Raw genomic sequence first — 16,520 nt, 5'->3', positions numbered from 1 at the left:
CTGTGGTCTTTTTGTTGGTTCTCTTTGTAGTAATAACTTTATAACTGGGTAATGTTTGACATTGTTATGTAGATAACCATGCTGAAACAGTTTTTGCTAAAAGTACAGCAATATCTGAAACACAAATATTTCATACTACAAAATGGAATATTATTTGATCCCTAAACTTTGTGGTTTTCCGTGCTCTCAGCTATTTTATGTGGAATTAAAGCAACTGAAATTTTTTTGGGGTGAGAATTTCAGAAAAAGCAAATGGCTCATTTATTTGGCACTTCTGGATAAATATTGTTGCAAATGCTTCATCCTTTATTTTGACATTCAAATACTGGGACCAAGAGAGTTATCTCCTCCCATTACATGTTTGTTCAACTACCACCATTTGCAAGTAGAGAAAGGAGGAGTACCAAGATTTGATTTTCATGTGTTTACAGAGAATGGTGTGAAAAACAAAAACATCCAATTTGCGGCAGTTCTGTGGGCAAAAACACCTTGTTAAAGAGGGGAACATATACTCATGGGCCACTTTATTAGGTATAGGAGGTGGTGCAAAAGAGAAATAGCAAGGTGCTGTTCATGGACCATTCAGAATTTGATGGCAGAGAGGGAGCAGCTATTCTTAAAACATTGAATGTCTTCAGGCTCCAGTATCTCCTCCCTGATGATATTAATGAGAGAAGGACATGTCCCGGTTGGTGAGGGTCCTTAATGATGGATGCTGCCTTTTGAGGTACTGCCTTCTGAGAATGTCCTCTGTTGTGAAGAGGTTCATGCTCGTGATGTCGCTGAATGAGTCTACACTCCTCTGAACCCATTGCCGTTGTAACTAAGTGTTTTACTTACTACCTGTTGTATACCCATCGAACAACTGCACCTTGAGGACTTGGCCAGCTCAGATAATGTCTTTAAATCGATACTGTCAAGTATCTTTAGTAAATTTTTTACTTCATTTTCCCTACCCCCAAATATGAACATCTTCACAATGAAATTTTACTTAATTTGAATCAGATAAGTGTGGGTACTCATTAAATTTTACCCATCCACTGCAATTCAGTTTTCCTTTCATTAATAGATTACAAGCAGCCAATTATCATTCTGAATTTTAGACATTAAATTAACATGGGTTTGTGAAATTTTGAATCAAAGAGTCAAAACTGAGCAGGCAGTTTTGTCTTTCTGCCTTTTGCTGAAACATGTTTTTGATGCTTGGTGACTTTCCTCTTCTAACTAAGTTGTTTTTCTTTCTCAGCTGAAAACACATGCTATCATGTTTGCTGTTGTGTGCTGGGTCAGCAGGCTGAGGGTAGCAGACACCAACAGAATCAACAAACACATTCATAAGGCCAGTGATGTTGTCGGGGTGGAACTGGACCCTCTGACAGTGGTGTCTGGAAAGAGGATGCTGTCCAAGTTGCATGCCATCTTGGACAATGTCCCCCATCCACTCCATAATGTACTGGTTAGGCACAGGAGTACATTCAGCCAGAGACTCATTCCACCAAGATACAACACAGAGCGTCATAGGAAGTCATTCCTGCCTGTGGCCATCAAACTTTACAATTCCTCCCTCGGAGTGTCAGACATCCTGAGCCAATAGGCTGGTCCTGGACTTATTTCCACTTGGAATAATTTACTTATTATTATTTATGGTTTTATATTGCTATATTTCTACACTATTCTTGGTTGGTGCAACTGTAACAAAACCCAATTTCCCTCGGGATCAATAAAGTATGTCTGTCTGTGATAACATTCTCAGTCTTCACCTTATTTGGCATACAACTTAGAAAACAACCAAAGTAAATTTTACTCACCTATCATGTTCCTTGTCCACCAAATGATACCTGGCACGAAAAGCAACTAAGTGAGCATAATAGGCTGGTGCTGGGATAGAAACTGACCGTGTGCATCGCACATAAGTGTGGCAAAGTTGATATGTAAGAATTTGAAGTTCATCAGCATTGAAACGATTATCATCCCATAGTACATGGTAGTGAGATGGTCGGCTGGTTCCCTGGAAGGCAAATTTAATTATTAACCTCACATTTTAACTGAAATTATATCTCTATTCTTACTCAACATGGAAGTTCAAATTCAAGATGAACTGTCATTCAACTGTACACATGCATACAGGTAAAGGAAACAGTGTTCCTTTGGGGCCAAGTTGCAAAACACAGTACAATAGCAAAAATACATACAGACACAAAAAATATGTAGGCCAAGTCCCCAAGTGGCATGGCCTGAAGGTTGACGTTGCTTTGGAGCCATGTTTCTGCAAGAACAAGCAGGCAGCAGCTCCTCATCATGCACAAGTGCAGCCGAATGCAATCCAGCTTGTTATCACTGGAGAGCAGAACCAACTGAAGGGGCTAGTCCCCAAAGCAGCACTGATTCCAGCACACCCGTCATACCTCTGCTCTCTCTCCCAAATCACCTACAACATATGGAAAATATAATCTGCTCGGGCATGATATCTTCTATTTCGCTAGACTATTTTGTTTAATTGGTCGGCTATCTGAAACAAAGCTGGCATTTCAGATAGATGCCAGTTTAACAATTTCTCAAAGTACACAAAACTACCTTGGAAGTTTTGCATGGAAGCTTGCGATCACATGCATCACATTAACAGGTTTTGGAGATGTCTACTTTCTTTCAGTTGGTTTAAAAAAAAAGGATTAGGAAAGTTGTCCATATTTAATTCTTGATAAAAGCAGCAAAGCTAGAAATATACAGCAGGGCAGACCATCTCAAGGAAGAGAATGAAGTTGGGTTGAAGTCTTCATCAGAACTTGGGAAGGTAACAAAACTGGGAGAAAGCTGCAGGGAGAGAGTGTATCCATGAAAGGGTAAAACAAGTGTGACCATGAGGATATACTGTAACCAAAGTTTATCTGGTCAGTGAATGAATGGGAACAGTGAGAACACATAACAGACCAAAGAATGTAGGAGTTGCAAAATACAAAGAAGGAACATGTTCAAGTAAGGCATGTTCCCCACTCTCAAGGAAACAAAAAGATGAATGCAGCTGCTCCACAAGGTAGTCTCCCAGTCTACACATTGCTTCTCTAATGTAGACCACAATGTGAACACTAAATGCAGTACTCCAGGTTGGAAATGCAAGGGAATAGCTGTTTTATCTGAAAAGACTGCTTAGATTAGTGGGAAGCACAAACTGGTAAATTATCATACTTACTAAGGTACAGTGAAAAAAGCAAAGGTTATTATCAAAGTATATGCACATCACCATATACAACACTGAGATTCATTTTCTTGAGGCCAGACTAAATTAATCTATAGAATAATAACAATAACAGAATCAATGAAAGACTGCCCAACTAGGTCGAACACCACAGTGCAGAAGACAATTGTGTAAATATAAAAATAAATAATAACAAATAAATAAACAATAGAGAACATGAGACAAAGTCCTTGAAAATTAATCCATTGGTTGTGAGAACATTTCAGTGAATGGGTAAGTGAAGTTATCCTTTTTGCTTCAAGAGTCTGATGGTTGAGGTGTAGTAACTGTTCCTGAAACTGCTGGTGTGAGACCTGTGGCTCCTATACCTTTGCTCTGATGACAGCAGAGAGAAAGAAGCATGTCCTGGGTGGTGGGGGCCTCTGATGATGAAAGCTGCTTTCTTGCAAAAGTGTTTAATGCAGATGTGCTCAATGGTGGGAAGGGTTTTACCCGTGATGGCCATGTCCGCTACTTTTTGCAGAATTCTCCATATAAGAGCTGATTGTGGACTTCAGGAAGGGTAAGACAAAAAAAGCACATACCAATCCTCATAGAGGGATCGGAAGTGGAGAAAGAGTGAGCAGTTTCAAGCTCCTGGGTGTCAAGATCGCTAAGGACCTAATCTGGTCCCAACATATCAATGCAGTTATAAAGAAGGCAAGACAGTGACTATACTTCATTAGGAGATTAAAGAGAATTGGTATGTCAACAAATACAATCAAAAACTGTTATAGATATACCGTGGAAAGCATTCTGACAGGCTGCACCACTGTGTCTGGTACGGGGGGGAGAGGGGGTGCTACTGCACAGGACCAAAAGAAGTTGCAAAGGGTTGTAAAATTAGTCAGCACCATCTTGGGTACTAGCCAACAAAGAACCTAAGAATTCTTCAAGGAGTGGTGTCTCAGAAAGGCAGCATCCATTATTAAGGACCTCCTTTTCTCACTGTTACAATCAAGTAGGAGGGAGGAACAGAAGCCTGAAGGCACACACTCAACGATTCAGGAACAGCTTCTTCCCCACTGCTATCTGATTCCTAAGTGGACATTGAACCTGTGAATACTACCTCACTTTTTAAAAATATATACTTTTTTTGCACGATTTTTAATCTATTCGATATACGTATACTGTAATTGATTTACTTATTTATTGTTATTATTTTTTTCTTCTTCAATATTATGTACTGCATTGAACTATTGCTGCTAAGTTAACAAATTTCACAATAAATCCTGGTGATAATAAACCTGATTCTTATTCTGATGTTTCCATACCAGTCTGTGATGCAGCCAGTCAATATACTATCCACTACACATCCTACAGAAGTTTGTCAAAGTTTTAGTTGTAATGCTGAATCTGCACAAACTCCTAAGGAAGCACAGGCCATGATTTTTTGTGCTGCACCCAGGCCAAGTCCTCCGTAATAACAATGGTTAGGAATTTAAAGTTGCTAACCCATCTCTAATCCTCTAATGAGGATTGGCTCAGAGACCTCTAGTTTCCTTCTCCTGAAGTCTATAACCACTCCTTGATCTTGCTGATATTGAGTAACAGATTGTTGTTATGACACCACTCGGATATTTTTAATCTCCCTCCTTTATGCTGATTCATTACCACCTTTGATTCTGCCTTCAACAGTGGTGTCAATAGCAAACTTGAATCTGGCATCGGAGCCATCTTTGTCTACAAGATAGCTGGCTTAACCCAAAGTATTGAAATTTTCTCCACAAATCAGCTTCTAATGAAGTCTACTTCTGCAATCACTTTTATTCAGATACCCAATACATCTTTGTTTTTTTTTAAATAGGCAACAAAAGTTTAGATAAGCCTGCAAGGACAGAGTTTACAGTGTCAATCATAAAAATATTCTCTTAGAAGGAGGAAAACAGATTGAAGAGAAATCACTCTGTACTAGTGCTCTTCTTAAATGATACAATTCTTTTTTAAAAGACCGACCTGAATACCAGCATGACTACACAGGTAAAAGTCAAATTCTGAAGGATGCGTTATCTTTGTGTCCACTGTTGTGCCTGCTGGAATATTGCCACTTTTACCAACCTGCAAAATAAAAGATCAATAGATTTTAGATCAAGGTCCAAACAATAAAAAACACTTTTAAATAGGTTAAGGATTTAACGTGAATCCTGTTCCCAGAATATTATTTTCCAGTAAAATGTCTACACTAGTGATACAAGGTGAAGCAAAAGAGTGTTCTACTTTCAAAAAGCCATTCAAGCAGTGAATGGCCCACTGTGTCCATTACAATCAAAGGGATGCTACCAGGATTAATCCAATTTAAAATCTATAATCTGGCAAATTGGTACATTTCAAGTGAACATTCAAGTGTTTTTTTTTTAAATGTGACAATGTCTTTACTACCATGTCAGGCAGTGAATTCCAATCCCCTGCCTTCCTTTTGGTTAAAGTGTTTCCTCATAACCTCTATCAATTACTTTGAAGCAATACCTGACTCCTTTGTACATAGAATAAGTTCTTGCCAATTTACTTGAAGTTTCACAGTTTTAAACATAATTAATTCTTCCTTCAGGTTCTTCTATTACAAAGGAAACATCCCTAGAGAATTAATTATTTCCTCATATACAAAATGTTCCTGTAACATCCCTGCAAGTCTTTACCACATTCTCCTGTGCTAGCATCTTCACTATATGTGGTGACCAAAACAGCACACTGATGTGGTCTAACATGTGTTCTGTACAGTTTACATAACGCCTCCTATTCTATTACTCACTGCTTCAGCTGATGAAGTGAAGTAGCCGTCCTTTCAGTCCAATTCACCACTCTTAACAATCCAGACAGTCCACGGTTCGCTTGTTCCACCAAACCCACTGCTAACTTATTTCTTGCAAATTCCCTTACTCAGTGGGTTTCCCCAAATGTAATAGTCAATCACAGGGCCTGGTTCTGTAATATTCACCCACTTCTTTATCATGCATTCTTCATTTTAATCCATATGATATTAATACAAAAACGAAGCAAACATTGAATCCTAACACGGAAACCCAACAGAAACACTCATCAATCATTACTTAGTTCCAACCACAAAGCCAATTTTGGATCCAATTTGACATTTTCCATAGATCCCATGTGATATCACTTTGAACATGTAGAATTTTAAAAGTCTTGCTGCAATCCACTAAGGTACAAGCACATGTGCATGTGACAATAATGAACCAATTCCAATGCCTTGTTATCTCTTCAAAAGAAAGTAAATTAGGCTAATATGATCTTACTTAAACTTTACATGATTTTACATAATTTATTTTAAAAGTTTCTAAAAGTCCTTGACCAGATGTGCCAGCTACGGCTATTTCAACAACTGCTGCCTGATAAGCTCAGTGTTTGTCTGCTATCGATTGGACTAAAGCTCTGAAATTTAACATTTTAAAAATAAAAATATTACAAATTTGAAATTTAAGTAATGGAAGTACTCAATATCAGACAGCTTAGGTAGAGACCTAATTAATTATGCTTCATTAGAACTGGCTGTAATTACATAGCTTATCCCTCCCCTCCCATTTTCAGTAGTGGAATAAAATTAGTAATTCCACACAAGAGCATTTTTTTGAGCTGGTAGAGAGAATAAGCTCCATGAAATGCCCAATGGCAAGTGTCACAACAGTGTCTGACAGTCACATCTCTCCCTGGCTTGTATGCAACATAGACAGTATTACTGATCAATACAAAGGCAAGGTACATATACCCTATATTTTTCCCTATATACCTCCATCCCCCACTGAGATGGTCTCGAAGCTCTTCGCTTTTTTTTTTGGATTCCAGACCTAACCAATTCCCCTCTACCACCACTCTCCTCCGTCAAGCGGAATTAGTTCTTAGTCTCAATAATTTCTCCTTTGGCTCCTCCCACTTGCTCCAAACCAAGGGTGTAGCCAGGGGCACCCGTATGGATCCCAGTTATGCCTGCCTTTTGTTGGCTTTGTGGAACAGTCCATGTTCCAATTCTATACCGGTATCCATCCCCCTCTTTTCCTTCGCTACATCGATGACTGCATTGGTGCAGCCTCTTGCACGCATGCTGAGCTCGTCGACTTCATTAACTTTGCCTCCAACCTTCACCCTGCCCTCAAATTTACCTGGTCCATTTCCGACACCTCCCTCCCCTTTCTTGATCTTTCTGTCTCCATCTCTGGAGACGGCCTATCTACTATAAACCTACAGACTCTTACAGCTACCTGGACTATTCCTTTTTCCACCTTGTCTCTTGCAAAATGGCTATCCCCTTCTCACAATTCCTCCCTCTCCGCCGCATCTGCTCTCAGATGAGGCTTTTCATTCCAGGATGAAGGAGATGATTTCCTTTTTTAAACAAAGGGACTTCCCTTCGTCCACCATCAACTCTGCTCTCAAACGCATCTCTCCCATTTCCCGCATATCTGCCCTCACCCCATCCACTCGCCACCCCACTCGGGATAGGGTTCCCCTTGTCCTTAGCTACCACCCCACCAGCTTCCAGGTCTAACGTATAATTATCCGTAACTTCCACCACCTCCAACGGGATCCCACTACCAAATGCATTTTCCCCTCCCCACCTTTCTGCTTTTCGCAGGGATCACTCCCTATGCAACTCCCTTGTCCACTCATCCCCCCCATCCCTTCCCACCGATCTCCCTCCTGGCACTTATCCTTGTAAATGGAACAATGCTACACCTGCGCTTACACTTCCTCCCTCACCACCATTCAGGGCCCCAGACAGTCCTTCCAGGTGAGGCGACACTTCACCTGTGAGTCGGCAGGTGTGGTATACTGCGTCCGGTGCTCTCGGTGTGGCCTTTTATATATTGGTGAGACCCGACACAGACTGGGAGACTGTTTCGTGGAATGCCTACGCTCAGTCCGCCAGGAAAAGCAGGATCTCCCAGTGGCCACACATTTTAACTCCATGTCCCATTCCCATTCTGATACGTCTATCCATGGCCTCCTCTATTGTCAAAATGAATCCAAACTCAGGTTGGAGGAACAACACCTTATATACCGGTTGGGTAACCTCCAACCTGATGGCATGAATATTGACTTCTGTAACTTCTGTTAATGCCCCTCCTCCCCTTCTTACCCCATCCCTGACATATTTAGTTGTTTGCCTGTTCTCCATCTGCCTCTGGTGCTTCCCCCCACCTCCTTTCTTTCTCCTGAGGCCTCCCGTCCCATGATCCTTTCCCTTCTCTAGCTCTGTATCACTTTCGCCAATCACCTTTCCAGCTCTTAGCTTCATCCCACCCCCTCCGGTCTACTATCACTTCGCATTTCCCCCTCCCCCCACTACTTTCAAACCTCTTACTATCTTTCCTTTCGGTTAGTCCTGACGAAGGGTCTCAGCCCGAAACGTCGACAGCGCTTCTCCCTATAGATGCTGCCTGGCCTGCTGTGTTCCACCAGCATTTTGTGTGTGTTGTTGCTTTAAGTAATGTGACAGCTTGGGTGGTAAATGAATGATAATTAAGTATTAAAGCAACAGGAAAAATGTCATATCTTTAGAAAATGTTATCAAGTTCTCTATTATGTAATTCAATCTCTTCCATGCATATTTAGAAGTAAAAACCTGAAACAGAACCTTTTAATCTAAAACTCTACTGTCTTATGGGAAATCTTGGGAGAGATGCAAAATCAGGAATAGAGTCTCAGTAGTATTTTTCAACTCCAGTAGCTGAGCTCATATCAAACAGCATTGGTACATACTTCCCCTCTGGAAAACATCATTCACACCTACAAGAGCACCTTGTAGAACCTAGAGATTCAGGGCTCCCATGTTCCCATGCCAAGACTTGAGCCCTGGAGAGGGGAAACTCAGATTGACTATGACCATTTATAGGAGGAAGTTAATTTTAAGACCTGACTAGATACTGCAGATAATAGATGCAATGTATTACCTCCAATTGTGGAGAGATCTCCAGTTTATGGGCATAGAAAGTCAACCTTCAAGCACAGCAAAGGTTAGAACAAGGGTTCTAACCAATCTACAGCTTCTAGAGTCTGAATGTGTCTGTGATGATTAGGATGAAATGTTGGCAGCCCTCCAATCCTATGTCATCACTCCTTAAGCTACAGAGGATTAGCGAAAATATAGAAATGCATTTGCTTTATACCTCAAAATTTGAGAAATCACACAAATTTGATATTTCTATTACATGCTTCTGATACGGGGGTAATTTGGATTATATGGCTAAGATCCTTTTTTAAAAGGTGACAGTGTATACAAGAAATAGGAGGCAGAGTCAATACAACCTGCATTTGCTTGGCATTTATTTAAGTTACACCTAGTAAGAATCCAACTGACAAAAACAGCAGAAGATATTTCTCTAGAATGAAAACCACTTACCCTTTCATTCTTGTCAGTACAGAACAGTCTGGTATGATGTCGTTTCTGAACCACAATGAAAGTAATGCCAGGCTGGTAGTCCTTTTCCAGCTTTATACATGCCTCACGAATGGCTAGCAACTCATGGTGAAGCACCTTAAAAAAGTAATTTACAACAATGTTACTTTAGCTGGAAGTACTGATGTGATTTTTTTTTAAAATGGAACAAAAATCCAAGCACACAAGTTAATTAAAATAGATCTGTTGTTATATTTTGTGCGTTGCTGGAATGGTCAGCATTCCCACTTATCAGAAGTGAACCACCATCCTGAACTATGGTGCTGTTTGGAAAAAGTTCAAGGTACTGACAAAGTGGCAATGTAACAAAAATCATAAAACTCCAAGCTAAAGTTATGTGAATAACTTAAGGAACCTTACCAGTGACATTCCCTTGCACTTAATGGTTTTCTAATCCATGAATATTTTGGAAATGTTGTCAAAAAAGCCTCAGAGCCACAGTTGTTTTTAAAATGGTGCACCCTACAGCCACTGCTGCAGATGAAGGAATTAAATTATTAGTGCAGTGAATTTGGCCCCTAAGAAGACCACAACTTTGTCGTAGAGGTTTGGAGACTTGTGTGCCTCAATGACCCGGAGAGCTATGTTGACCGGGGTCAGGGTCTTGTGCTTTGGCTCTTGGTAGGGTCAAGAGGCCAAACAGGTCAAAGGGTAGAGGCAGTGAGTAGTGGATTTGGGAGGGTGGGGGTGGAGGAGAAGGTGATACAATCCAGTAGTCTTTATCGTGGATTCCATCAAGTTACAAGAGGTCTACTGGAATTCTACTTTTCCAAGAAAATTTTGCCTGTTGTTTACCAGCCTTATACAGATATCTAAAAGCATTTAATAAAGTGGCCACAAGATCCTACACATAAAGTGAAATGATAAAATGAAAAGCCACGTGATAATGCATTTGGGAAACATGGCACCACTCTAATGTTTCAAGTTATTGCATAAAAGCAGATGAGCACTTGAAGTATTATGTTTATTAATATGTACAGAATTTGTACTTGGATAAAGTCAGCATAATATAAATTTGAAAGCAAATCAAGTGTGTTTCATTCTTCAAGTAGAGTTCTTCATTAAAATGATTCATACACAATAAAAAGCCTTCAAAGTAAATTTATTATCCAAGTACCTATACAGGTGGCCCCTGTTTTTCGAACGTTCGCTTTACAACAGCTCGCTGTTACAAAATACCTACATTAGTACCTGTTTTTGCTAACCAAACTATTTTCGCTTTTACAAAAAAAAAAGCTGCCCGCTTCATATGTGTGCTTACCCCGAGGAAGACTACCATGACCGCGAAGCCTTGTGTTGGCAGTTGTGTGCGCATGCGTGCACGTGCGTAGGCCTGTACAAGACAATTATTTTCCACCAAATCAACTTTGGCTCGCTGTTTTCCCTATTCTGATGTGAAACTACACCAAACTTACGATATTTCTACTTTATATAGGCTGTATATTTATCATATCATTCCTGCTTTTACTAAATGTCCGTGTTATTTTAGGTTTTGTGTGTTATTTGGTAGGTTATTTTTTTGGTCTGGGAACGCTCAAAAATTTTTCCCATATAAATTAAGTAATTGCTTCTTCGCTTTATGACATTTCGGCTTACAAACGTTTCCACAGAATCGCTCTACCTTTGGATAGTGGGGGAAACCTGTACAGCACTATATACGACCTTAAGATTCATTTTTGTAAAAGTAGACTCAATAAATCCATAATAGAATAATAAGCATAATATAAACAATGAAAGACTGCATCAGCTTGGGCCCCTCTTCCCAAAAGATTTTTTAGCCATCAAATTAAAGAGCTTTTTACAGGTCTGTTAACTTGTTGAAAATCATTAAATGATGCATTATATAATGCATACATGTATAATTCCTTCGTTTATACACAGAGGTGTTATGTCATATTTCAAATTCACATCTAATCACACTTGTTATGATAACCTTGCCAAGTCAAGTTTGAAGGCATTAGTGGTTATCGATTCAAAGAGAGAGTGAGCTTTGCACAGGTCAGGGAGAAGAGTTTTTTTTAAAAAGGAGCGTTTCGCAGGGCTCGGCGCATTAGCAGTGGACCAATCAATTTGAAATTCAATAGCAGTAGCAAATAAATGTCAAGCAGGGTCAAAGCAGACCAGCCATTGTGTGCATGGACCAGAGTAAGAGTGGGAACTTGAGGCTTTGACAAGGGAACATGCCATCTCAGATCTGATCCTCTGCAATGAGACAGGTAAAATTAGTGATCTTGTAGTTAGGGATCCTCTTGGAAAGAGTGATCACAGTATGATTGAGTTTCTCATACCAATTGAGGGTGCAATTTAAAACCAGTGTATTATGCTAAACAATGTAGTCTACAATAGGATGACACAAGGAAATCTGTGGATGTTGGAAATTCTAGCAACACACACAAAATGCTGGCGGAAAGCAGCAGGCCAGGCAGCATCTATAGGGAGAAGCGCTGTCGACTTTTCGGGCCGAGACCCTCCGTCAGGTCTAACTGAAAGGAAAGATAGTAAGAGATTTGAAAGTAGGAGGGAGAGGGGAAAATGCGAAATGATAGAAGACCAGAGGGGGTGGGGTGAAGCTGAGAGCCAGAAAGGTGATCACCTTTTGCTCATCACCTTTCTGGCTCTCAGCTTCACTCCACCTCCTTCGGTCTTCTCCTATCATTTCGCATTTTCCCCTCCCACTCCCACTTTCAAATCTCTTACTATCGTTCCTTTCAGTTAGTCCTGACTGAGGGTCTCGGCCCGAAACGTCAACAGCGCTTCTCCCTATAGATGCTGCCTGGCCTGTTGTGTTCCACCAGCATTTTGTGTGTGTTGCTACAACAGGATGAGGGTGGATTTGGCTAGTGTAGACTGGGAACACAGGCTATATGGTGAGATAGTCAAACAAACAGTGTAAGACTTTGAAAGAGATTTTTTAATGGTGCTCAACAAAGGCATTTTCCAGTTAAAAGCAAGTACAGTAAGGGTGGGGAAAGCCAGACTTGGATAACTAAGGAAATAAAAGGCATCAAACTAAAAGCTCATGCAAAGTCGTCAAGAGTAGTGGAAAACTGGAAGATTAGAAGAACTTTAAAAGGTAACAAAGAACCACTAAGTGAGCAATAAAGAAAAGGAAGCTAGATTATGAAAAAAACCCGCAAAATATAAAAACAGATAATACAAGTTTTTAATAATTACATAAAGCAGAAAAGAGTGGCTAAAGTGAACGTCGGTCCCTTTGAGGATGAGAAGGGGGAATTGATATTGGGTAATGAGGAAATGGCAGAGGCTTTTAAAGACAATTTTGTGTCCGTCTTCACGATGGAGGGCATGTCTAATACACCAAAGAGAGATGTTAATGGATGCGATGGGAGGTGGGGGCCTCAATACAATAGCTATCACTAAAGAGGTTGTGCTGAGCAAACTTGTGGGCCTGAAGATAGACACGTCCTCTGGTCCTGATGCAATGCATTCCAGAGTACTGAAAGAAATGGCAGAAGTTATATTGGAAGCTTTGGTGATAGTTTGTCAAAATTTTCTGGACTCTGGGCAGGGCCCAGTGGATTAGATGGCGAATGTCATGGCACCATTCAAAACAGAATGTAGGCAAAAGGCAGGTAACTATAGTTCAATATCTGTGGTTGGAAAAATGCTTGAAGCTATCATTAAATAAGAAATAGCAAGGCATCTGGAAAAAAATGGATCCATCAGGCAGACACAGCATGGATTTACCAAAGACAGGTCCTTGTTTGACAAATTTATAGAACTTTTGAGGATATAATGAGCACAGTGGATAGAGGGGAACAGGTGGATGTTACTTACTTGGATTTCCAGAAGGCATTCAAGAAAGTGCTGCATAAAAGACTTATCTATAAGATAAAGGATGCACAGAGTTGGGGTGATGTATTAGCATGGATAGAGGGTTGGTTAACTAATAGAATGTGGGATACACGTGTTACTGTGGTTGGCAATCAGTGAGGTCAGTGCTGGGCCCACAACTGTTCACGATATATATTAATGATCTGGAAGAAGGGACCAAGTGTAGTGTATCTAAGTTTGCTGAGTGGAAAAGCAAATTGTGCAGAAGATACGGAAGGGTCTGAAGACAGATATAGATAGGTCAAGTGAGTGGGCAAGTGTCTGGCAGACGGAATACAATGTTGGTAAATGCGAGGTCATCCACTTTGGAAAGAAAAATAAAAGAACAAATTATTAATCAAATAGTAAAAAAAACTGCAGCATGCTGCTGTGCAGAGGGACTTGGGAGTGCTTCTGCATGAAACACAAAATGTTGGTTTGTAGGTGCAGCAGACCATCGTGAAGGCAAATGAAATGTTGCCCTTCATTGTTAGAGGGATTAAATTTAAGAGCAACTGCACAGGGTACTGGTAAGGCCGCCAACATTTTGGACCGAGAAGGGTCTCGGCCCAAAGCTCATTTGCTCGTGTTGAATTGACCACAGCATCTGCAATGTACTTTGAGTCTACTGGTAAGGCTGCACCTGGAGTACTGCATGCAGTTCTGGTCTCCTTACTTGAGTAAGGATATACTGGCTTTGGAGGTGGTACAGAGGTGGCTCACCAGGTTGACTCCAGGGATGAAGGGGTTAGACTATGAGGAGAGATTGAATCACCTGGGACTGTACTCGCCAGAATTCAGGAGAATGAGAGATCTTATAGAAACATAAAATTATGAAAGGGATAGAACGATAGAGGCAGGACAGTTGTTTCCACTGGAAGGCGAGACCAGAACATTGCCTCAAGATTCGGGGCAGTAAATTTAGGATAAGGTGAGGAGAAATTGCTTTTCCCAAAGAGAGGTAAATCTGTAGAATTCCCTGCCCAATGAAGCAGTGGAGGCTACCTCAGTAAATATGTTTAAGACAAGACTGGATAGTTTTTGCATAGTGGGGAATTAAAGGTTATAGGGAAAAGGCAGGTATGTGGAGATGAGTCCGTGGCCAGATCAGCCATGATGTTATCAAATGGCAGAGCAGGCTCAACAGCTCAGATTGCCTACTATTGCTCCTATTTCTTATGTTCTTATGTAAAGAAACACATACAAAATGCTGGAGGAACTCAGAAGGCCAGGCAGGTCAATTTCAAGTATTTTTATGTTTGTATGGAACCATGTCGCAACTAGTAGAAATGCCGCCTCACAACCTGCACTCAATCCTGAAATCCTGTGCAGAGTATGCATATTCTCCCTACAACTGCAAGGGATTCTTCCAGGTATTCCAGTGTCCACCATGAAAATGTATGTTGGCAAGTTGCTTAGAAAACTTAAATTGGTTCCAGTGATGTCATTGCCCAGAATGGCAGCTTAAGTCAATAGCTCTTCTGGAAAAAAGCATATTTTGCCCCATTAATCCAACAAATACAAGACCTTTCAAAAATATATGAATTGTTAAGGGGGGCAAGAATGGGAAAAAAGAATGGAGATAAAAAAGCATCACTGCGGAGCCTACAGACGAGAGGGATGCAACGAGCAGCTCTCCTACCAGAATGCATGGTAGCGAGGCTGAAGATGGGCCTCATTCAGGCGAAGCGGCAAATATGATAAAAATTCTGTAAGAGATATGAGGATTCCAAAAAGATATAAAACAGCAACTAAATGATATCAAGTCAGAGCTCACCAACGTCAATTAAAAAATAGCAGTGGCAGACACACAAATTGAGAAGGTGGAAGATCGCGTGCAAAATGTGGAATGGACATTAAGATGATAAAAATATTAAATCAACAAGAAAGTAAACTGCTTGACCAGGAGGGAAGATCTCGACAGAAAAATATCAGAATATACAATGCTCCCAAAGGAGCAGAGGGTTTGTCTATGATTGAGTTTGTAGCAAATTTGCTGCGGGATGCACTAGAGATTCCCTGAACAATGGAGTTTGAAAGTGAGAGGGTGCATCGTGCACTCGTTCTGAGGCCTACTGGAGACACAGAAGATAAGCCACGCTCGATAGTAATTAGATTCCTTGATACAATACCAAGGCAGAGATTCTACGAAGGGTCTGGGGAAAGAAGAGTGTTGTTTTCAACGGGAAATTAATACATTTCGATCAAGATTACTCCCTGGCGGTCCTGCAGAAATGCAAGGAATACTCTGAAGTAAAGTGAATATTAAATCAAGGAAAGATTAGATTCCAAACTCCGTACCCTGCTAAACTGCGAGTGTTTTATAAAGGTGGGACCCAACTGTATCAGACGGTGGAAGAGGCGACTACAGACATGAAGAACAGAGGACTGCCCTTTAACGTGGTCAAACCAAGGGAAAGCCTGGCTGAGCAGTTATCCCGATCTGCTTGGGAGATAGTAAGAGAACTGAGAAAGCGGGCGTAGGAGGTGGGTAAGAGAAGAATATCAGGAAGAGACTGCAAGTTTTCCGAAGACAGCTCTCACCCCCTCAATGATCCCTACTTTAAAGAACAAATTAAAAAAGAAACTGGCCTTCACTTAGAATTCAATGACAATGGAGAGGTCTCACCTCCCATTCTATGGGATACTCTGAAGGCTGTTTTAAGAGGGAAAATTATAGTGATATCGTCATATAAAAAAAGGAATAAAACATTAGAGGAATTACAAAATAGCCTGAAGGAACTAGAAAGAAAACACAAATTGAATTTGGCACAGGATACATTAGAGGAAATTTAAAAATTAGGAATGAAATTAATAGCTTGGTTACGTAAGAAATCAGGAAAATTTTAATGTTTCTGAAACAGAGACATTATGAAAGTGGATCTAAGTCTATGAAACTACTGGCGTGGAAAATGAAAAAAAAAAGCAGAAAATATAATTCATAGAATTAGGAATCCAAGAACAAAACTGATAATAAATAAACTAAGTGAAACTCAAGAAGCTTTTGAAGTGTTTAACAAAACTCTATATTCCAAAGTTTCAGGG

The 16,520-nt window shown here is 40.4% G+C and overlaps 1 protein-coding gene across 2 annotated transcripts in view; it reads right to left on the bottom strand.

Moving 5' to 3' along the window:
- The window catches only part of LOC132397297 (protein argonaute-2), a 110,850-nt gene that overhangs the window by 6,798 nt on the left and 87,532 nt on the right, over positions 1-16,520 (bottom strand). For both annotated transcript variants that reach the window (XM_059975889.1, XM_059975898.1), the window contains exons 16-18: positions 9,585-9,719; positions 5,189-5,290; positions 1,809-2,008 (exon numbers count right to left, since the gene is read on the bottom strand). In XM_059975889.1, the coding sequence (XP_059831872.1) occupies positions 1,809-2,008; positions 5,189-5,290; positions 9,585-9,719 (437 nt within the window). The remainder of the gene's footprint in view (positions 1-1,808; positions 2,009-5,188; positions 5,291-9,584; positions 9,720-16,520) is intronic.

This window comes from Hypanus sabinus, chromosome 1 (genome assembly GCF_030144855.1).
Source record: "Hypanus sabinus isolate sHypSab1 chromosome 1, sHypSab1.hap1, whole genome shotgun sequence".
In the NCBI taxonomy this organism is placed as follows: Eukaryota; Metazoa; Chordata; class Chondrichthyes; order Myliobatiformes; family Dasyatidae; genus Hypanus; species Hypanus sabinus.
The sequence above is the reverse complement of the archived record's forward strand: the minus strand, read 5'-3'. Positions and strand labels throughout refer to the sequence as shown.